Source organism: Microcaecilia unicolor, chromosome 6 (assembly GCF_901765095.1).
Source record: "Microcaecilia unicolor chromosome 6, aMicUni1.1, whole genome shotgun sequence".
NCBI lineage: Eukaryota > Metazoa > Chordata > Amphibia > Gymnophiona > Siphonopidae > Microcaecilia > Microcaecilia unicolor.
Genome location: NC_044036.1, coordinates 161,036,105 through 161,059,013, shown reverse-complemented (window position 1 = coordinate 161,059,013; position 22,909 = coordinate 161,036,105). Strand labels below are relative to the sequence as shown.

Genomic DNA, 22,909 nt, shown 5'->3' with positions numbered 1-22,909 from the left:
AAGTTAGGTCTAGACCACGCATAGTCACCTTTCTGCATCAATAAATGCCTGCAATTCAGTAGAGTCCTTATTGGAGCAGGTGCTATTAAACATTAAGCGCATGGGTGCAAGATAAGAGAATGCAAACTTATGGGCAATTAATGGTGCATCCGAGGCACTATTAATCAATATGTGCACTAGGCACAATTCTATAAGTTAGTACTAAGTCCTAACTGTAAGGGGGACATACACATAGGTGGAGCATGGGTGCATCTCCCAGGTACTCACACAGTTTAGAGAATACTATAAACTACCCACATCACTTATGCCTACCTTTGACTTAGCGTAAGAGGGAGTGTCTAAACATGGGCACACCAATGCTGCCCTATATCAATATTTTGTAATGGAATCTTGCACCAAGATGCCTTATAGAATTGGTGCTAAATGCATGGTATTGGGGCACCAATTTACAGAATTGCCACTTTAGCTCCTAGGTGCTTTAACTGTGGCCTCATATTCTGGATTATGGTTTGGCCAAGTCCAGAATTATGAAGAGCTACTGCTCATTATACACTGTTGGGTCATTAAATTTAGCAGTACAGAATAAGAAGCTGGGAGTGTTTCAGAACCTTAGCTCTCCTGGCAGAATATATGTGAGTGTTTAAGTTTTGGAAGCATGTCTTTCAGATATGAACAGCATCAACCCCTTCCACCTAGCCAAGAAGTCATATATTAAATATACAGTTGTGGTTCACTAGAGAGCTCATTTTCAAAAGAGAAAAACAGTTTTAAAAATGTCATAAAGCAGCATTTGGATGAAAATCTTTGTACATCCAAATCACAAGACAGCATGTTGGGGGTGTTTCAAAGGCAGGCTTAGGCCGTGCCTAACACTTGAATGTTTTCTAGCCATAATGGGCAAAACAAAAATGTCCAGGGCAAAAATCTAAACGCTTTGGTCTAGACCTATTTTTACAACGCATAAGGCACAAAAAGGTGCATTAAATGACCACTGGAGGGATATCAGGGATGACCCCCCCCCCCTACTCCACTAGTGGTCACTGACCCCCCTCCCACCCCCCCCAAAGATGTGAATAAAAATAGTACTTACCAGCCTCTATGACAGCCTCAGATGTTATAGCCAGGTCTATAAGAGCAGAATGCAGGTCCCTGGAATAATCTAGTAGTCAGTGCAGTGTACAGTAGACAGATGGACTGAGGACCATACATCTCCCTACCTGTTACACTTGTGGTGGAAACTGTGAGCCCTCAAACGCACCAAAAGCCTACTGTACCCTTATATAGATATCCCCTTCAGTCATAAGGGTATTGTAGTTGTATACAGTTGGAGGTGATGGGGTTTTTTGGGGGGGAGGGGGGGGCTCAGCAGACACGATAAGGGAGCAACAGTAAGATCTGTACCTGGGACCATTTACATGAAGTCCACAGCAGTGCCCCATTGCTCTCCTGGGATGTCTGGGGGACCAGTCTGCTAAAAATGCTGGCCCCTCCTACATCCCAATGGCTTGATTTTCTACATTTTTCACTTGTATGTCTTTATTTTTTTTTAAATGGCCTAAAAAGATAAACACAGAGAGCACAAAAACTTGTTACAAATGGTAGTTTTAAAAAAACAACAACAAAAAAAAAGATAGACATTTTGTAGTTTAAAAAATGGTCATGTTTTCTATTCTGATTTGGGATGTTTAGCACAAAGTGTCCAAAGTCCAACTTGGACATCATATCAGAAATGCCTCTCCACTTCTTCTAGGTGATTCTGCAGTTAAGTACATTTGCGCACCCCTGCTCAGTGACTGCCTTGATTTTAATGGCCCAGTATTTGAACTGATCAGTTCTTTGTTGTAGTGCATACAGCTGCATTGCAAGATTTTTCCAATTTATATTTGATTCCCTTTGGTGGTCAAAGTTGCAACTGCTTCATTTCTTTTAAAGGCTTGGCGCTTTGAGAGATTCAGGTATCGCTTTGTCTTTTGCTGGCACAATTTCCTCTTGAGTTGGTGAGTCTCAATGACGGCATTCAACCCCGATGGCAGAGAAAGTTGAAATTCTGCTTTCTTGCTTCTAACCAACAGTAGAGAGGAAAATTTGATTGAATTTAACAGAAAGGAATTACTGAAATATGTGCAGCTCCTGCAGAGAGCTCAGACTATATAGGAGCACACCCCCATCTACTTTTTAAAAACAATTCTCTATATAACTTGGGAACAAACTCCATTTTCTCTCAAAATATTTCTTCAGAAACAAGTTTACAGGATCATATGCACAACATACAGCTAAACAGACCTATTTTCAGCACTCAATTCTTTGACAATCATTGTTTTAGTATACAAAAATAAGCACGTTTTGGAAATACTAGTCCATATTATCATATACAGTGGTTGGTCAAATTATTCTTAAGACTTGTTTGCTTGTTCATGAGCCAAATTTTCAAAACAACAATAACTATTATAACTTTTTTTTTTGCCTATCAATTTCTTTCTGCTCCATTGGGATTCCAGTTACTATGAACCTTTACTTACAGCTATCCATGAATTGTAGGAACATGTGGGGAAAATAGGAGATGTGTATTGAATCCTTACTGAAATGCATTGGAAAAGATGAATGGGACAATGATTAATCAAAAAGTGTGAATATCCTTCCAAATACAAGGCAGATGGTCATCTTATCTCTCGGGCTTTTCTTCAGCCCCTGCCAAACAGATGGCCTAAATGTACAATAAAGGATTCATGCACTCAGAAGAGAGGCCTCTCACAAATGCTTTTATTTCATGCAGATCTGTGCTATTCTAAAAATGTAGGAACTGAGGGGTAGGTTATGGGCTGTTAAAATGTTGGGAGCATGCCAAAGTGAAATCATGTTCAGTGTATTCTTTACTTTGTTCAAACCCCATACACTCAGACAGTATGATTAATATACATACTGGATGCAATTCTTCAAAAGTACAGCATTTCAATTTTCTGTCTGAAAAACAAGTCATTCAGTGTTTCAATCTCTTCAACATTGTCTGGAGCTGGAGCAGTGATAGTTCACTGCTTGAATAGGAAATTGGCTTCAATTTCTGGCTCGGATAGTAGGCTCTCCAAGTTCACCAGGACTGGAGATGCTATACAGCAACAGCACTCACAGACCCAGAAGGGAGGGAATTGAAGTTCAATGGTGACATGTGGAGGGCAGTTCTATGAAGGGACATCTAAGTGGAGCCTGTGCTCTAAAGCAAAGAAGGCACTACTGCCCTTTATAGAATACTAAGATAAGTGGGTGTGTACACACATATGCGGTTAGAGGTGGTATAAATGTTTGCATCTAAATGCCAGAGATATAGATCCTAACCTTAATTTCACCTGTCATTTTTAAACCACTAGATTCCCACAAAGGATCCAAAGCGGTTTACAATAAGACCAGGAAACAATATAATAAAATATTACTACCTAACAAATATTAAATATAACAGTCAAAGATCTTTAAACTAGATAAGCAAGTAAGTATTTATCAAATAAGAAATGCAAGGTCATTCACTTAACATAACCATAGTGGGTCAGATCAATAGTCCATCTAGCCCAGTATCCCATTTTCCAAACAGTGGCCAAGCCAGGTCACAAGTACCTGGCAGAAACCCAATTAGCAGCAACAATCCATGCTACCAATCCCTGGGCAAGCAGTTGCTTCCCTATGTTTGTCTCAATAGCAGACTATGGACTTTTCCTCCAGGAACTCGTCCAAACCTTTTTTAAACCTAGATACGCTAACTGCTGTTACTACATCCTCCGGCAAAGAGTTCCAGAGCTTAACCATTGTGTGAAAAAAATATTCCCTCTTTGTTTTAAAAGTATTTCCATGTAACTGAGTGTCCCCTAGTCTTTGTACTTTTGGAATGAGTACAAATTTTAAAAAATTGAAATTACCCCCCCCCCCCCCCCCCCCAAAAAAAAAATAATAATAATAATTTACTTCTACTTGTTCTATACCACTCAGGATTTTGTAGACCTCAATCATACCTCCCGCATCAGTCTCTTGTACAGGCTGAAGAGCCCTAACCTCTTTAGCCTTTCCTCATATGAGAGGAGTTCCATTCCCGTTATCATTTGGTCGCTCTTCTTTGAACCTTTTCTAATTCCGCTATTACTTTTTTGAGATACAGCGACCAGAACTGAACTCAATACTCAAGGTGTGGTCGCACCATGGAGCGATACAAGGCATTATAGTATTTTCGGTCTTATTCACCATCCTTTCCTAATAATTCCTAGCATCCTGTTTGCTTTTTTGGCCACTGCCACACACCAAGTAGAAGCTTTCAGTGTATTATCTACGACACCTAGATCTTTTTCTTGAGTGCTGACCCCCAAGGTGGACCCTAGCATCAGATAACTATGATTTGGATTATTCTTTCCCAATGTGCATCATGTATTTGTTCACATTAAATTTTCATCTGCCGGTTGGATGCCTAGTCTTCCAATTTCCTAAGTTCTTCCTGCAACATTTCACAGTATGCTCATGTTTTAACAACTTTGGGTTAAAAGAATCCAAGGGCATGGTACAATATCAGGGATGAAGTACTCCTGTGTACGAAAGAAGAGCAAGACTTGGGGGTGATTGTGTCTGATGACCTTAAGGTGGCCAAAGTAGAAAAAGGTGAAAGTCAAAGCCAGAAGGATGCTTGGGTGCATTAGGAGAGAATGACCAGCAGGAAAAAGGAGCTGATAGTGCCCCTGTACAAAATCGCTGGTGAGGCCCCATTTAGAGTACTACATGCAATTCTGGAGACCGCACCTACGGAAAGATATAAACAGGATAGAGTAGTTTCAGAGGGCGGCTACAAAATTCGTAACCGGTCTCTATTATAAAATATATGGGGACAGGCTTATGAACCTCAACATGTATACGCTGGGAGAGAGGGATATGATAGAGATGCCTCAGTGGCATCAATGTACAGGAGGTGAGCCTTTCTCAAATGAAGGAGAACCCTGGAATAAGAGGGCATAGGAAGAAGTTGAGAGGAATTATGCTTAGGATGGAAAGGGTGGTGGATGTGGAATGACCTTTTTTTTTTTTAAATTACATTTGTACCCCACGCTTCCCACTCATGGCAGGCTCAATGCGGCAGGCAATGGAGGGTTAAGTGACTTGCCCAGAGTCACAAGGAGCTGCCTGTGCTAGGAATCAACCTCAGTTCCAAAGTCCACCACCCTAACCACTAGGCCACTGCTCCACTCCTTCCAGTGGAGGTAGTGGCAATGAAGACTGACAGAATTTAAGGAAGTGTGGGACAGGCATGTGGGATCCCTTAAGAAAAGGGGGCGTTAGTGGTTACTGAGGAAGGGCAGACTGGATGGGCCATGCCCTTATCTGCCGTTATGTTTCTACTTATCCCAATATTCAATTTGGTCTATGAAAGGCCCCTTCCCCCCCCCCCCCCCCCCCCCCCCCCCCCCCCATTTCACTTACTGCGCTCTCAGGAAATTAAGCTTTAGTAACTTCTCCAGGGCCAATAGGAATACACTTGAATATTTTGAATACAGTTTAGCAAGCAGATACATTTAAAGGAGAGGAAGGATACATGCAAAAGGCTAGCAGCAAGTGAACAAACAGATTTTCAGAAGCATAGTTTTTAATTGTTTTTCAGTCTCCACTTCTAAAATATTTGTATATGAGAACAGAGTAGGCAGCACCTTGACAATTGCATATCTTAAGGCTTCCTTTTAACATTAACAATGCTGCATTTGGAAGAAAAGTGCTTATTACTACCAATTTCCTTAGTGGATGAAAATTGCTTTGTTATAATTCCTGTACCCTGGAGCAGGCTTCTAATACCCAAACTATAAATAAATCAAAGCTTTCAGTAGTTGACAGTTGCCCTGAAGCCTAGACACCCCTCAACCCCCCCCCAAAAAAAACCATTCCCTGGAAAGTATTGTTAAGACAGCTGTTTATCTTAAGAGACTGGATGTTATATCAGTTTAATATACTGCCACTGAATGAACCTAGTCGTCAAACTTTTTTTCTACTGTGATTTAGTACTAGAAGGAACAGAAGACTCCCTCCAATTCAATGAATGTAATTGTTCCCCTCCTCAGACACAGAAGTGAGAGAAGTGCCTTTGTAGTAAAGTAGACCCTTAAACACACTCTGCTATAGTAATATGTAACAAATAGCAATAAAACAAAACACCACTTTATCCAAGATAAATAATATGTAGAAAGACGAGACTCATTGTTCACATGAAAATATTTACTTCACTACCATAAAATATTCATGTACTACAGAAAAGGCTGGAAACTACATATTACTGAACATCTCTACCTGCAGGTATATACAGCGTTTTACATTTGTCAAAACATCACAATTTTAATAAAGAATACTACATCAAACACATTGTACAACATCCTAAGCCTTTCTGCACGTAGCCAAATGGCCCTCCAACCTGCTACAGAATCTGCAGTCTATTCCTAGAGCAGTTCTACAACAGAGGACATGTGGATTTAAGTCCAAATTTAATAATTGCACTTGTATCTTTTCCATTCAGAGTGTACAGTGGCACTTTCATTCCCACTGCCAAAAGCTTGTTGGCCTGGCTGAATTTCTGCACCAGAAGACAGACAGTAAACATAGACAATTGTTATGTTGCTCATCAGCTGCACTGGATCCTTTTCCTGGAATTCCCAGCACAACATCATGAATCTGCATGACTGCAGAGCAATCAATTTTGACCTACACATTCACGGCACTCAAACCTTCTCTACTACTTCTTCCCATCCATCTTGCAAATGCGCAAGTCCACTTGCCTGTTTCTTAGAACAGGCATTTACCTAAAATAGAAAAAAAAAGTAATTGTGTATTATATTATCTATTCAGGCAGCATCGATACATGCAGGCAGTAAAGAAAATTCCGCTATGAAACATGCTACATATGAATTCTTCTATGTCAACTAAACGTTTTAAGAAAGCAGAAAGACAGACATGATAGCTGCTTAGCCAGAGTAAAGGATGGTACAACCCGTTACTCTTGAGGGAATTCCACGCTACTTCACAATACAAAATTTAAAAATTTGGCACAGGATTTACCTGCTTGGACCTGGAAGAAAAGCACAGCTGTGACCCTCTTGGGACCAGGTGGCAGTGTACATGAGCCCAAAAAGAAGAGCACACCTAGCAAGCACAGGCCTGGAAGGAAGAGCACAGCTGTTACCCACGCAGGACCAGAAGAAAGAGGCAGCAGTGTTCCAGGCTGGAATGGAAGAGGAAGCTTTGTGAGTTCAAGCATAGTGGTTGAGCCAGAAGGTAGACAGCACAATAAGGGCAAGCCAAGTATTTTTGACATGAAGTATGCAGAAATTTCATAATTGTTTTCTTGCACAGAATTCCCCCAGGAGTGAACTGTACAATAACAAAGGTAAAACTAAAAATGTTAAAGGCACTTCAGTTTGCTCCACATCTCATAGGCCTGAATCCTGTTTTCCAGAAGCCTATAGCTTTAAAAAAAAGTCCTGTTTGGGGAACTGTGTGAATGAGTGCAAGTGCATTTGTTTAGGGAAAATGCAGACAGATGAGACCTGAAACGGCTCTAAAACTGTTAGTGAAACTATTGATGAGAGGAAAAGCACAGCTATGGTTGGAGAACACTAACCACATGAACACATAACTGTTTAGAAAGTTCCAGAAAAAGGTTAACCTGGCCTAAGAAGCTGCAGCCATTTATGGACCCATGATATCTGGGAAGTTTCACAATCTCAGAATTAACTTTCCTAAGAAGCTGCATCTGCATTAGTACACACACTGTGTGGTTTTGGAATTTTCCAAGTAAAGTTAATATGGCTGCATCTTATGCATAGTTAGCGTAAAGACCACCCTTGGAATGATTTTTGTAAAAGCCTTAGGACTCTGCTTAGAATCTGGACTGCTGCTGAAATGCAAGAAAAGTTGACATACCACACCAACCTAAAATTATTTTGTTAGTGTAGTCAGATACATTAATATTAAACTTTAATCTGTTTACTGCTATATAGGTGATTTTTTTCTCTTACTATAAGCTTGATTATAAACCTGCCATATCAACATTATTTTCTTGGTCTTAAAATTATTGAATTTGCTGGGAATTTAAACGGTTTTGAACCAGAATTAAGCTAACTGTATAATCATCTGGTTCTGAGTAAGGTTAACAGCTGGGATATTAATCTTTTAATTAAATTCCAAAACAGATTTAATGGAGCTGATATTCCAGGAATCATACACTCAGATGGGGGGGGGGGGGACAAAAAAAAAAAACAGGATCCATTTAAGGATATATTTATTTATTTCAGTACATTTATACCCCGCCTTTTACCACAGTGATGCACCCCAAAGCGACTTACAATGAACCAATTAAAATAAATACATTACAGTTACATTTTAGTAATTAGAGAGGGAGAAGAGGGAAAGAAGGGAAAAATAATGGAGGCAAAGGGAGGCAAAGATGAACGGCGAAAGTCCAGGCGGGCCAAGGGGAAGATATACACATTTAAAAGGTACAGCATTTAAAATGCTGTACACCTGGCAGAACTACCTGTAGTTGAGGGTACAGGGTCCCCTGACAAACGTACTCACGCCTTGGCTTCTCCACTTACTTAATGTACCTGTATGCTCCCTGTACCCTCTTACATATCTAGGCTCTCCCCAAGCTGCTCAATACCAACCTGACCCAGCTTGCACTATTGTGGAAAGCGGAAATCCAAAATTAAGCCACAGACCAACTTGAGTAGGTATTCAACATTTAGGGACCCTTTTACTAAAAGGTGTTGAATGCTTCTTGTGTTAACATGCTATAACTGCAAATGTAACATGGTAACTATTAGGGGCAAGGCCAGCATTTACTGGCTGCAATTAGCAAAGAGACACTTAGTGCTTCCTATTTAGGAGGCTCTGTGGGCCCAGGATAACTGCATTAATGGTCAATTAAGTGCACAGTAGATACTGCAATATGCTATCCAGGCCCACTCTGCCCATCCCCTTCCTAATTACACTCCCTAACACACAAATCCTATAATATGCAATTTAGTGCTTGCTAATGAAAAATGGTGCATAAGCAGTTACTGTGTTTGTGCAGTAGCAATTAAAGATTACCAACTCATCCATTAAGGAGAGAATTCAATAAACATTGCCGAAAATCTTGAATGCTAAGCACTATTCTATAACCTTTATAAAATGGCATTCAGCGCGGATCCTTAACCTAACTTTTGGGTGCTATACTTACACCTGCTAGAAGCGGTTGTAAATGCTGATGCCCAACTTAGGTGTACTTTGGGTGAATTCTGTAAATCTACGTGCAATTTTTGGAATGTCCCCTTTTCAGATACACACAACTGAAGTTAGGCGCCGTGCTTTAAAGTGTACAGTAAAGAATGCGCAAATTTTTATGAGTGCCAGTTATCAATAATTGGTTGTTAGCACCCAGTTACTGATGTTTCCGAGCTCATTAGTCAATTTGTGTGCAGAAGTTTAGGTGCTATAGAATCCAGGGATAAGTGCCTAAAGGGCTCCTTTTAATAAGCCGCACAAGCATGTGGCTACCGCACACTAAAAAGCTCTATCGTGGAATGTGCCGAAGTATCCCATCATAGTGCACCACTCAGCGTGCCCATTGGCAGAGAGTAGGCATGCCCTGTACTAATCAGGTAGAATGGGCACATTGCTGCACGATTACCACAGGAGCCCTTATTGCAAAGTAAATAGGTGACAGTAAGGGCTCCTGTGGTAATGGCCAAGCATTAATTGGGAAAGTGGCGCGTGGTCATTAACAGGGATATAGCAAATACAGCCATTCTACTGCTGCGCTAGAAGTGGCTGCAGTGCATGGGAAACCCATGCGCTGACAACAGCACCAGCCACTTTTTAGCACGGCTTAGTAAAAGGACCCCTAAGTACAAACAGCTTTACATCCCTCATTTGGGTTCCCTGGCATACACTGAAAAACTGTTATGCTGACAAAATAAATGCAAAAGGTTAGGTTACGCGCACACACAGTGGTCTCATGCCTTCTTCCTTTTGTTTTAATTTTTAGCCGATGTTGCTGTCTATTTAACAATACTAGAGTTTGCATTTTTAGCCTATGTGGCAGCTCTTTTTTTTTTAATGTCAAAAGAATTTAATAGGAATAACATTTCCCTCCCCCCTACCCACTTACTTTTCTTTCATTAACCTTTGTAAAGAGTAGACAATTTCTCTCTCAGCCCTGCAATAAAAATCTCAGCATTTAAAACATTAAATACTATTAACATTTCAGGCTATGAATCACCTTCCTCATCCTCCTCCACTCATTGGAGGTGGACTGGGACCACCACCAAGATGATTTATTCGACCCATTCTTCGACGAGGATTTCCTGGTGGCCTATTAAAAGGGGAATTTTAAAAAAAAGTTATAAAAACACACATCTACTCCACCATCTATAGATTGGTCCTTCACGCATCGTATTTAAAGCAAATCTATTAGACTTATGCTTATGTGTGTGGTAAGAACCAGACGTACACAGCATTCCCCCCCCCTACATAAACAGTAAAAACCTTGTGATACATATGGTCCAATGGACCTGATTCATCAAGGTTCCCTTCCTCCTGCTCCCCCCACCCCCACTAAATGGGAAAGAAACTTTGGAGAGTGAATCAGACCCAAAATTGCTGCTTTATTACAATACCACATCCTCTGTTTAAAATTATTTTTTTTCCTCCACCTAGACCTTGGAAGTAACATCCCCTCACTCCACTCATTATCCAGAACTATTATAACAGGGAAAATTCTGTACAAAAATGTTTAAAATATTCAGCATAATTTTTCTATATTGCATCTTCCATTAGTTACTTGAAGGCAGTGATTTTATTGTGTTATTGGAGCAAATAAAGGGGGTCTTTTACTAAATGTTAACTTGAGTTATCAAAAGCCCCTATTCCAACTTCTCTTCACCTCAATCCTCTCCTACCAAGGCTGCCAGATCTCTTTACAGGCTCCCCTTCCCCCAGGCCTGAACCTTCAGCCACAGTTTTCTTTTTCTCCCATCCTCATGCAAGGCCCCAACTCCCAATTTGCCTTGCACTAGCCTGGCTTCTGAGCACAAAAGTGGGCCAAGTCCACTTTGCCACAATAGGAGATATTGGCCATCTAAGTTGTTTATATTTATGTGTTTGTGAAGTATATATGTCAGTAAAAAGAAAAGCAATACCTGAATTTACTTTACTCTGCATGTAGGTATGGGCGGGGCCCGATTTTTCTTTTAAGTCTTTAGGTCATAGAGACTATGAATCAGTGCAAGGCTGAAATAATTGGACATGGCCCACTTTTTGCTCTGAAGAGCTTAAGTAAGTGAACAGCTGCACCCTCAGTAGTGACTTGATAGGAGACTGTTAATGGGGGGGGGGGGGGGGGGAGTTTGGTAACCCATTTCACAGAGGGAAAACAAGATTGGTTAGGTAATATCTTTCTGAAGTGGAAAAAGTTAGCAAATATATCCTGTATACCTAATCCATGGATAATGGAAAATTACGAACATGCACAATTTAAACCAGAGATTGTTTAACATGGATGGTAAAACCATGAGAAAATACACTCTTTATACTACATAAAACATTAGTAATCATCTTCTATACCCTACCCCTGAAGGCTGAGAAATGAATTTCATTGTTCTCACATTAAAATAAAAATCTAAACTAGTGTATGAATTAAAATAAGCACAGTAATACCCTCTGCCATCATCGTATCTCGAGCTGGATGAAGATGTGCACCCCCTTCTCACATCTGGCTGAATTATGCTCTGGAAGCTAAACAGAAACATAAGATGCATATATACAATGCCAAAGCTCTACAGCAAAATATATTTTCTTCTATGTTTTGCCAGCCAATATCAAGACAAAATACTGGGTAAAATAGACCTTAAGAATTGTCAAAGTAGATTAGACCTGGATTCTTCAGCTTTGTATTCCCAGCAACCAGAGGGGGGGTCTTTTACTAATGCTTGGCTCAAGTTATCTGCAGCAGGGCCCATAGGAATAAAATGGGCCCTGCTGCAGATAACTCAAGCTAAGTTTTAGTAAAAGACCCCCCAGAGTGAACTATCCTGCTCATTTTGCATATTTTTTTGTGCATTTTGTTTGTGAAAAATATATACTGACACACAAGAAAAACGTTTAATTCATGAATTTCTATTCTGCTTAACAAGCGATGGCTCAAGAAGTAATAAAAGCAAACCATGCTTAAAACAAGTCACAAAAAGAACAAAAATCAAAACAAATAATTAAAAACAGACCATCAACAGAATTAAACGTTAGGGCAAATTTTTCATATTACTACTACTACTAATAGCATTTATATAGCGCTACCAGACGCACGCAGCGCTGAACACTTGACATAGAGAGACAGTCCCTGCTCAAAGAGCTTACAATCTAGGTAAAACAGACAGACAAGACATTATGGGCAAGGGAATTACAGGGTAAAGAGGAATAGGGGAGGAGGAGGGCAATGAGTAGCAGCTAGGAGCCAAAGGCAGCAGTGAAAAGGTGAGCCTTCAGCATAGATTTAAAAACAGAGATGGAGCTAGACGTATGGGCTCAGGAAGACTGTTCCAGGCATAAGGTGCAACAAGATAAAAGGAACGAAGTCTGGAGTTAGCGGTGGAGGGGAAGGGGAACGACAAGAGAGACTTGCTCAGAGAGCAGAGTTCACGGGGAGGAATGTAGGGAGAAATGAGAGAGGAGAGGTAACGAGGGGTCATAGAGTGGATGCATTTAAAGGTCAGTAAGAGAAGTTTGAACTGAATACGGAAGCGGACAGGGAGCCAGTGAAGCGACTTGAGAAGTGGGCTAGTGTGGGCATAGCGATTCTGGTGGAAAATAAGTCGAGCTGCAGAATTCTAGACAGATTGGAGAGGAGAAAGATGATTGAGCGGAAGACCAGTGAGAAGTAATTGCAATAGTCCAAGCGAGAAGTAACAAGGGTGTGAATAAGTGTTTTGGTGGCGTGTTCAGAAAGGACGGGGCGAATTTTGCTAATGTTGAAGATAAAGAAGCGACAGGTTTGGCGATTTGTGAATATGAGCAGAGAAAGTCGAAGATGACTCCAAGGTTACAAGCCGAGGAGACAGAGAGGATATGAGAGCCATTAACAGAGATAGAGAATGGGGGAAGTGGGGAGGAATCCAGTTAAAGTACTTCCAAAAACATACATGTTTTAGCACTAAAATAAACTGTACATAGTTTGTTGCTGTAAGTCAAGTGGCAAGATACTGGTCCACAGACATGGAATTCCATCTATACCTCACTTTTGATTATTGTTATCTAAAATGACCAACGGTAGGGAAGTGTCACTTTTAAATTACCCAGACATTCATATACTTTATGTGCCTTATTCTACAGAGCTTCCACTGGGAAAAAATATAAATATATCATATGGATTGTGACTCCCAATTGTGAACATAATTTCACTAGCTAGGATTGAATGAAATAAAGCATTGATGTTTAAGGGCCCTGGTTACTAAGCCGCACTAGAGGCACGATAGCGTTTTAGTGCACACTAAACATTAGTGCGAACTGTGTAGATGCCCATATTCCTATGGGCGTCTATTAGGTTAGTGCGCGCTAATTTTTAGCACATGCTAGCGTACCTTAGTAAACAGGGCCCTAAACTTGTATGCAGTCTTTTGATTCTCCCGCAGCCGCTTAGTAAATGTGGTTTGTTTGGTTTTTTTTGGTCATTCAAACCTTTGAGCATCACTGTGGTTCCTTTCTGAACTTCTACAGGAACTTTGCAGTGATAGTCATGTGTCATTGAAAGCTCCAGGTCAATGATCTTTTAGTCTAGAAAATAATTTTAGTTCTAGTTTTTAAATTCATTTGCACAACATGTAATTTGCATTCTTACTTTTATTCTAGTTCTTGGCAGCAATGATAAATTTAGTTTTTATGAATCCTCTCCAAAAATTTTAGTTCTTATTCAGTTCAGAAATCTCACGACAAATAATTTTAGTTCTAGCTTTTTTTTCTTGAGAGCAGAAACATCAAGAACAGCCTTCAGAATGTCACATGAACATAAACTGTTTGAATTTAGCATTTAGTTTCAGAACTACTCTCATTTCCAGGATGACTGAGCCAGCAGTAACACAGTTCACAGATTGTAGCTCTGCAGTCTGCTACATCTCCCTGATCTACGCCGACACCATTAACTGAGCATGTGTGTGGTTGCCAGCATCAGAGGTCTCTGAGAGATGCAGTAGACTGCAGAGCAAAAGAGCAACTTTTTTTTTTTTTAAAGCGTCAGCAGCAGGCACACAGTCCCAGCTTGGGTAAGAGGATTCATAGGAGGGGGAAGACACTGTGGACAAAAAATTGCATTGATAAGTTTCTCTCCTGTACAGAATTTTTGTTAAGGAGAATTAATAATTTTCATTTTCTTCTATTTAGGTCTGTAATTTTTTTAAGTCCAATTTCACTCTAATTCTCCAGAACTAGAGGCCTAAAAATTTTCATTCTTAATAAAAATACACCTGCTCCAGGTGACTTAAAAACCATGCCCCAGGCTACTCATTTAGAAAATAAACTGACATACTCCAGTAATTCACACACATTTTCATTTCTGTAAAGTAAATCAAAAGGCAAAAGGGCTGTATACACATTGGAAGTACTGTTAAGTTTCAGGTACTTAACAGCTTGAAATACACGTTTACAGAAGAATGTGTGTCATACTACATTAAAAAAAAAAAAGTTAAAAACTTGTAGGGAGAGGACAAACTCTGGTTTAAGCCCTCTAGCTACTTCCTGGGAAAAAGCAGTTAAGTGTAGCTGTGTTTTAAAAAAGGAGTTCCTGAAGGAAAAAGACCATAACCTGTTATTAAACAAGGTAGATTTAATAAAACCCACTGCCTAAGCGCCCAAGGGTGAGCAGTATAGAATCTACTTTTTTTGAAATCCTGCCAGGTACTTTGCGATCTGGAAACAAGGTAACAGGTCATACCATCAAGCCCAGTATGTCAGTTCTTATGAAAAACATATGGGATGACAGAATTCATACTTACAACATAACTACAAAGTCAGCTATCCCCCAGAAAAAGTCTGTTATAAATGACAATCTCCAAATGGATCGATTCTGGCCATCCAACAATTGTCCTTTATCAAAACATAGATAGAATCAATATGCAGAAACTTCATGGACCAAATTTTATATCTATACACACAAAACCATACACATGAAATGAAAAGATTATTTTGAAATATTATGACACATCTACTTGGTCATTTTAACTAGGTATCTTCATTCTCCCTCTTTACTTTCATCTCAAAAGTAAAAACAATGTTAAATATTTATACTGTTTGATCATGGCAACTTTACAAAACCCAAACATTGTCGTCATTTTCTACCAAAGGTAGACTTAAAAAAACAAATAAACTTGTGAGCTCTCTCTCTCTAAGACTGACAAGCAACTGAAGCTTTTAGCCAACAGACTTGTTGAATGAGCTGCCTGGTCCTTATTTGAGTAGCCCAGGCACATCCAAAAAAATAAGATAGGTTAGGCACAGTAACTGTTACGTGACACAGGGGCTCATTTTCAAAGTACTTAGACTTACAAGGTTCCATAATAAGCTATGGACCTTTGTAATCTTGGGCAATCATTAAGGTGCTCATTTTCACAGCACATAGACTTACAAAGTTTCAAAGTAACCTATGTAACAGATTACCAGCTCTCCTGGCCAGGGAAATACCTATTGAACCTAAATGTAATTCACCTTGCACTATTACGGAATTCACATGCATCAAGGACCATGTTCACTAAAGATTAGCACACACTGGTGCACGCTAAGTGCTGTGCTGCTCATTTTCTTTTTATGGGTTGTGTGGCACTTAGTGCAAGCTAATATCTGTTACTACACCCTTAGCTGTAGTTTATCTAGCTTATACATAAATATGGCCCTGCATATTGTGCAAATACAATTTATTTAATCAGACAACTTTTCAAACCATAGTGACATAAAATATGCACATTTGATCTTGACCTGTCCATGCCATTTTTGGGGCACAGACTGCAGAAGTCTGCCTGGCACTGGTCTTACTTCCCAGCTACTACAGTTGCTCTCTAAGTACTCCTAAGTTTTATTTCAATTCAGTTTTGTCCATATAGGAATCCTTTGTGTTTAACCCATCCATTTTTGAATTCTGTTGCTATTTTTGTGTCCACCACCTCCACTGGGAGGACATTCCAGGCATCCACCACCCTCTGCATGAAAAAGTAATTCCTGACCTTACTCCTACAATCTCAACTCATGTCCTCTAGTTCTATTGCTTCCCCATCTCTGGAAATTATTTGGCAGTACATGAATACCTTTCAAATATTTAGGTACCTGTATCATATCACCCTTATCACTCCTTTCCCCTAGGGTAGCCATATTCACGTCTTTTTTTCATGTCTTTGGACACCAACCCCATACTATTTTTGTCACTTTTCTCTGAACCGCTTCAAGTCTTTGTGTGTTCTTTGTGAAATATGGCCCCCAAGAACACACAATTCTCCAAATGGGGCTCACCACGACTTCTACAGATGCATTAATGCCTTTTATCTACTGCTGGCTATACTTTTTTCCTCTTACATTAACAATGCTGCATTTCGCAGAAAAGTGCTTAATATTACCAATTTCCTTAGCGAAGGAAAATTGCTTTGCCATAATTCCTGTGCCCTGGAGCAGGCTTCTAATACCCAAACTATAATAAATTAAAGCTTTCAGTAGTTGACAGTTGCACAAAGCCAAAAGTAAAAAATACTTTCCCAGAAAAGTGTTGTTAAGACAGCTGTTTATCTTAAGAGACTGGATGTTATGTCAGTTTAATATGCTACCACAAAATTACCTAGTCTTCAAACATCTTGAGGGGCATATTCAAACGGGGACGACCATCTCTAAGGGCGCTAATCTCTAAGGACGTCCTGGCGAAGGGGCGGTGAAAACCCGTATTGTCGAAACAAAATGGGCGTCCATCTTTTGTTTCGATAATACGGTCAGGGACGCCCAAATCTCAACATTTAGGTCGACCGTAGAGATGGTCAACCTTAGAGATGGTTGTCCCCGGTTTTCGGCCATAATGGAAACGGAGGACACCCATCTCAAAAACGACCAAATCCAAGCCATTTGGTAGTGGGAGGAGCCAGCATTCGTAGTGCACTGGTCCCCCTCACATGCCTGGACACCAACCGGGCACCCAAGGGGGCACTGCAGTGGACTTCAGAAATTGCTCCCAGGTGCATAGCTCCCTTACCTTGTGTGCTGATCCCCCCAACCCCCCCTCCAAAACCCACTCCCCACAACTGTACACCACTACCATAGCCCTAAGGGGTGAAGGGGGACACCTACATGTGGGTTTCAGGTGGGTTTTGGAGGGCTCACATTTACCACCACAAGTGGAACAGGTAGGGGGGATGGGCCTGGGTCCGCCTGGCTGAAGTGCACTGCACCCACTAAAACTGTTCCAGGGCTCTGCATACTGCTGTCATGGAGCTGGGTATGACATTTCAGGCTGACAAAATTTTGTTTTTAAGTTTTTTGTTTTAGGGTGGGAGGGGGTTGGTGACCACTGGGGGAGTAAGGGGAGGTCATCCCCAATTCCCTCCGGTGGTCATCTGGTCAGCTTGGGCACCTTTTCACGGCTTGGTCGCAAAAAATGGACCAAGTCGGCTAAGTTCTCGTCAGGGACGCCCTTCTTTTTTCCATTATCGGCCAAGGACGCCCATCTCCCGCCTTCACTATGGTGCCGACACCCCCCCGTGAACTTTGGTCATCCCCGCAATGGGAAGCAGTTGAGGACGCCCAAAATTGGCTTTTGATTATGCAGATTTGGGCGACCCTGAGAGAAGGACGCCCATCTCCCAATTTGTGTCGGAAGATGGGTGCCCTTCTCTTTCGAAAATAAGCCTGATTTTCTTTCTACTGTGATTTAATACTAGAAGGAACAGAAGACTCTCTGAAGCCTAAGATAACCATTTTTAACCTTATGTCATGCAGAATGTGACAAAAACTGTTAATAAACCAGGTTCCCTTGCACTACTATTCCAACGCAAACATTATGACCCCTGCCACTGAACAAATTTATTTATTTATTGCATTTGTATCCCACATTTTCCCACCTCTTTGCAGGCTCAATGTGGCTTACAATATATGAATAGTGGAAGTAGATTAGAAAATAGACATTTAGTATTCCAGAAAAGATCTTGGGTAACACAGTAGAAATACGAACAAGTAAATCAATATAAAACAGTTCTGAATATCTGTGGAGGGGATGAAAGTTCACAAAGCTATTTAAATATAAATAATATAATCTTTTAAACGCGGAGCCTTTGTTCGTTTATAAGGATGCAGGTCATACCCTCTATTAAACGCACTAGACCTAAATTCGTTCTTAAACATTTGCACACATTTCCAAAAATAAAGTGGAGAAGAAGCTTAACGATTAGTGCAGTGGTTTGAGAGCCAGGGAAACTGGGTTTTCAAGTCCCACTGTAGGTCCTTGTGACTCTGGGCAAGCCAATTATTTAGTCCTCTATTGCCCCAGGTGCAAAATAAGTACTTGTATACAATATGCTAACCGCTTTGATTATAACCACAAAAAGGTAGTATATCAAGTCCCATCCCCTTTCCTATACTTTTAATTTCAAAAATAAAGCCAACCCTCCCACATTACATCACCTAAAGGACGCTTATGCATACACAGACTAGGAGGCAGCCCTCGCACATAACATAAGCCTCTAGAAACAAAACAAGAACATCATCTCACTGACTATTTCCGAATCATCTCTTACCGTTAGAAATATAAACCATGGCTGCGGAGACCACCGGCTCAACCCAGTCTTCCCCTACCGACCTGCACCACTTCCGCCTTCAGTCTCTCTCTAGTCCGTCGTTGGCGCTCGCGCTCGGTAAAATTTGCGTTCCAAACCTCGTTCTCCATCCCAGAGCGCCCACTTTTCCAACGTGATTGGTTAATTCTCACTCACTCAACTGGCGCCTCAAAATTATGGTTCGTCGCTTCCGGAGATACCGGGCTACTTGGCTACGAAGGAGGTGGAGGGAAGCTATTGGTTGAAGAGTCGGCGTGTCCTGGAGCGTGGCTTACGTCATCGCGGTGTCTCCTAGTCCTCACCCCCCCCCCCCGGCCCCCTCACGAGATCGTTCGAGCTATTTGTTATTATTATTCTGGTTAGTGTTGGTCTTTAAAAGGTTTATTTTATTTATTTATTTGGATTTATTTACCGCCTTTCTGAAAGAATTCACTGAAGGCGGTGTACAGTAAATCAAACATGAGCAATAGACAATTGCAGCAGTAAAATTATTCAAACAACAATACAAATTATGGCATAATAGAACATTTTAATTGACAGCGTAGGGTATAAGCAAAAATGGAACATGTAGATAGGTAAGTGCTTTATAGGGACCGCTGGCTTTTTTTTTTCGAGTTTTGATGGTGGATTGAAATATATTAAGGCCTCTTTCCATCAACAGTGTTAAATATAAAGGTTATTTTTTTTTTTTTTTTTTGAAACATTTGATATTTAATGTCTGGAAAGTTTAAAAAAGTGAAAAGAAAGATATACAAACACATTGAGAAGTACATACAGTTATTTGGCTGAGTGGATGGGGAGTGTATATGTTGCACCTTACTATGCTATACTTTGAGGCTCATTTTCAAAGCACTTAGCCTCCCAAACAGGGTTGCCAGGTGGAAAATTTTTTTCCAGCCTAAAGGAGCCCAAAATCCAGCCCAAAACCCGCCCAAACTCAAACCCCGCCCCTGACACCCCCGCCCCCGCGTCATCACCCCCGCCGTCATCGGCCCCGCCCCCGTCATCGGCCCCGCCTCCCCGTCACTAACCCCGCCTCCCCCGTCACTAACCCCGCCTCCCACGTCACCCCGCCCAGAAACGTCATTAACCCCGCCCACCGCGGCCGAAAAAAGCCGGCGAAAAAACCGCAAAAGCCGGCGAAAAAACCGCCCCGAAGCCAAAAAGGAGCCCAAAAAACCGCAACCCGCCGCGGGCAAAAATTTCCCGCGGCGGGTCGCGGAAAACCGCCCAATTGGGCGGTAAAACCGCCCACCTGGCAACACTGCTCCCAAAGTTCCATAGAAACCTATGGAACTTAGCCTCCCAAAGTGCTTTGAAAATATGCCTCTTTGTATTATTGTTTGAATATTTTTACTGCTGTAATTCTCTATTACTACTACTACTTATCATTTCTACAGCGCTACTAGACGTACGCAGCGCTGTACACTTGAACATGAAGAGACAGTCCCTGCTCAACAGAGCTTACAATCTAATTAGGACAGACAAACAGGACAAATGAGATAAGGAAATATTAAAGTGAGGATGTTAAATTAAGGGTTCTAAACAAGTGAATAAGGGTTAGGAGTTAAAAGCAGCATCAAAAAGGTGGGCTTTTAGCGTAGATTTGAAGACGGCCAGAGATGGAGGCACAGGTAGGCACTGGTTGATATTCCATCTATTTAGTTGTCCCAAAGAAAGAAGACTCTTTTTGCCCAGTTCTGGATCTTGGAGGGGTAAACAAGTCTCTCAGGGTGCTCCACTTTCACATGGAGACTCTTCGATCTGTGATAGCCTCGGTCCAACTAGGCAAGTTTCTCACCTCATTGGACGTTAAGGAGGTTTATTTTCATATCCAGATTTGGCTTCCTCAGGAGATTTCTTCGGTTTGCACCACACATTTTTTCCAAGGTTATGGTGGTGGTAGCAGTCTTCCTTCTCAAGCAGAGGATCCAGGTCCATCCTTACCTGGATGATTGGCTGCTTCGGGCGCCTGCTTATCATAAATGCCTTTAGAATACACAGAGAGTACGATCTCTTCTTTCTGCACTGGGTTGGGTAGTGAATTACAACAAGAGTCATCTCACCCCCACTCAGACCCTGGAATTTCTGGGAGTATGCTTCGATACCGCTGCAGAAGGTTTTTATCCCCCAGCATCGTTAGCTCAAGCTCAAACATCAAATTCTCGGGCTTCTGTTTCTTCCCTTCCCGCAGGTGTGGGATTATGCTCAAATTCTCAGTTCTATGGCTCGACTTTAGATTTTCTACCTTGGACGAAATTCAATATGTGGCCCCTAAAGTCTTCCCTGATGAGCCAGTGGTCTCCGGTCTCGGAGGATTGCGACCAGTTGGTGCCATGGACGCCTCCAGAGAGATGGAGTCTGACCTGGTGGCTTCTACGTGCGCTCAGTCAGGCAGGGTTTCCCTTCTCACATTCAGTGTCAGCTTCTTCAGAAGGGGAGCCCATTATCTCCACCACTCTGCACAGGGCCACTGGCCAAGAGTGGCAGCTTTCTGGTTATTCAACAGACTGGAAAATCGAGCTGTCCGGAAAGCTGTGCTCGCCTTTGCGCCTCTTCTTTGCAGGAGGCCGGTGCGAGTGCTGTCTGACAGCACTGTCTTACATCAACAGACGGGTGGGGGGGGGGGGGGGAACAAAGAGTTTGTCCCTAGCCTAGGAGGGTCGTCTTCTTTTGAACGTTCCGATAATTTCAGCGCCCCATATTGCGAGTTCCCAGAACTTGCAAGAAGATTTCCTCAGCACAGTGTCTCTGGACCCGGGAGAATGGCAGCTGTCAAAGGCTGCATTTCACCTCATTTTCATACAGTGTGCCTTCCAGTTCTGGACCTCATAGCATCCAGACTCAATGTGCAAGTCCACAGTTTCTATAGCTGCTTCAGGGAAAAGGACTCCTTGGGGATGGATGTCCTGGTACAGCCTTGGCCATCAAACAGCCTCCTTTATGTGTTTTCTCCGTGGTCTCGTGGGAAGGGTGTTGCACAGGATTGCTTGTCATCCCAGGAAGGTCATTCTCGTAGCTCCAGACTGGCCTAGAGGTATATGGACCTCATCCATCTTCAAATCACTCCTTGGTTGACTTTCGTTCCACAGAAGGGCTTGTGGCACCAAGGTCCAGTACTAATAGAGGATTCCTCCCTCTTTGAGGAAGAAGGGATAAGCGGATGATGTTATTACATTGCTGCAAGCATGGAAGCTATCCACTTCTTATGTTAGAATGTGGGGAGAGCTGGGCTACACAGAGTGGTGTTTCTCCATTTTGTACTTCCTTGTTCAAATTTTAACCTTCCTTCAGGAGGGATTCAAAAAAGGTTTGGCTCTTAATTCGCTCAAGGTTCAGGTGGCAGTGTTGGCATGCCTTGGAGACAAACTACAGAATGCTTCATTGGCTGCTCACCCTGAGGTCATGTAGTTCCTTAAAGGAGTTGCTCATCTGTATCCCCCTCTCCACAATATTTGTCTTCAGTGGAGTCTTTAAGTCAGCTGTTCTTTTGGCTGTTCAGTCGGCACCCTTTGAGCCTCTTCGTTCTGCCAATATCAAAGATCTCACTTTAAAGGCCGTTTTTCTAGTTGCCATTTCGTCGGCATGGAGATTTTCAGAGCTTCAAGCTCTCTCTTGCAGGGATCCCTTTCTCCACTTTTCTGACTCGGGGGGTTTTGATACGGACAGTTCTGCCCTTTTTGCCGAAGATTGTATCTCTTTTTCATGTCAGTCAGACTGTGTTTCTTCATTCTTTTTGCAGGGAAGTCTATTCTGCGCAATACACTTCCCTGAGGCTGTTGGATGTGAAGTGCATTCTTATGTGCTATCTTGCTTCTACCAAGGATTTCAGACATTCTGGACGTTTTGTGCAAAACGTCCAAGTCGGACTTAGATGTCATATTGAGAATGCCCCTCCACATCTCTTATTGTGTGGAAATTAGTCTTCAGTCAATCGGTTCAAAAATATCCAATACTTTGACTGCAGAAGAAGCCTAAGCAAAATGAAGTGACACTTTCTTAGCATCCCTTCGGACCAGCCCAGGATTGGACTGATGGGTTGTGCTCACCTTCCAGCAGGTGGAGACTGAGAAAAAAACTGT

At 41.7% G+C, this 22,909-nt stretch overlaps 1 protein-coding gene across 2 annotated transcripts; it reads right to left on the bottom strand.

Annotated features, from left to right (window-relative positions):
- Positions 1-10,260: 10,260 nt before the first annotated feature.
- SELENOK (selenoprotein K) lies at positions 10,261-18,974 on the bottom strand. 2 transcript variants are annotated; one of them, XM_030206940.1, is made up of 4 exons: positions 18,789-18,974; positions 15,024-15,114; positions 11,701-11,778; positions 10,261-10,357 (listed from the first exon to the last, which is right to left on the bottom strand). In XM_030206940.1, the coding sequence occupies exons 1-4, from the start codon at positions 18,805-18,807 to the stop codon at positions 10,261-10,263; spliced, it is 285 nt and encodes a 94-aa protein (XP_030062800.1). In that variant the 5' UTR covers positions 18,808-18,974. The 2 variants fall into 2 exon arrangements, with proteins under 2 accessions (XP_030062800.1, XP_030062801.1); XM_030206941.1 differs by having other exon boundaries at positions 10,270-10,357.
- Between the last annotated feature and the right edge of the window lie 3,935 nt (positions 18,975-22,909).

Bases quoted from the DNA above. Each gene is read 5' to 3' on its own strand.
- SELENOK (XM_030206941.1), bottom strand. The intron at 11,779-15,023 runs GTAAGTATGAAT...GTTTCTGTTTAG, and splicing joins GCTGACTTTGTAGTTATGTT to CTTCCAGAGCATAATTCAGC. The intron at 10,358-11,700 runs GTATTACTGTGC...CCCTTTTAATAG, and splicing joins AGATACGATGATGGCAGAGG to GCCACCAGGAAATCCTCGTC.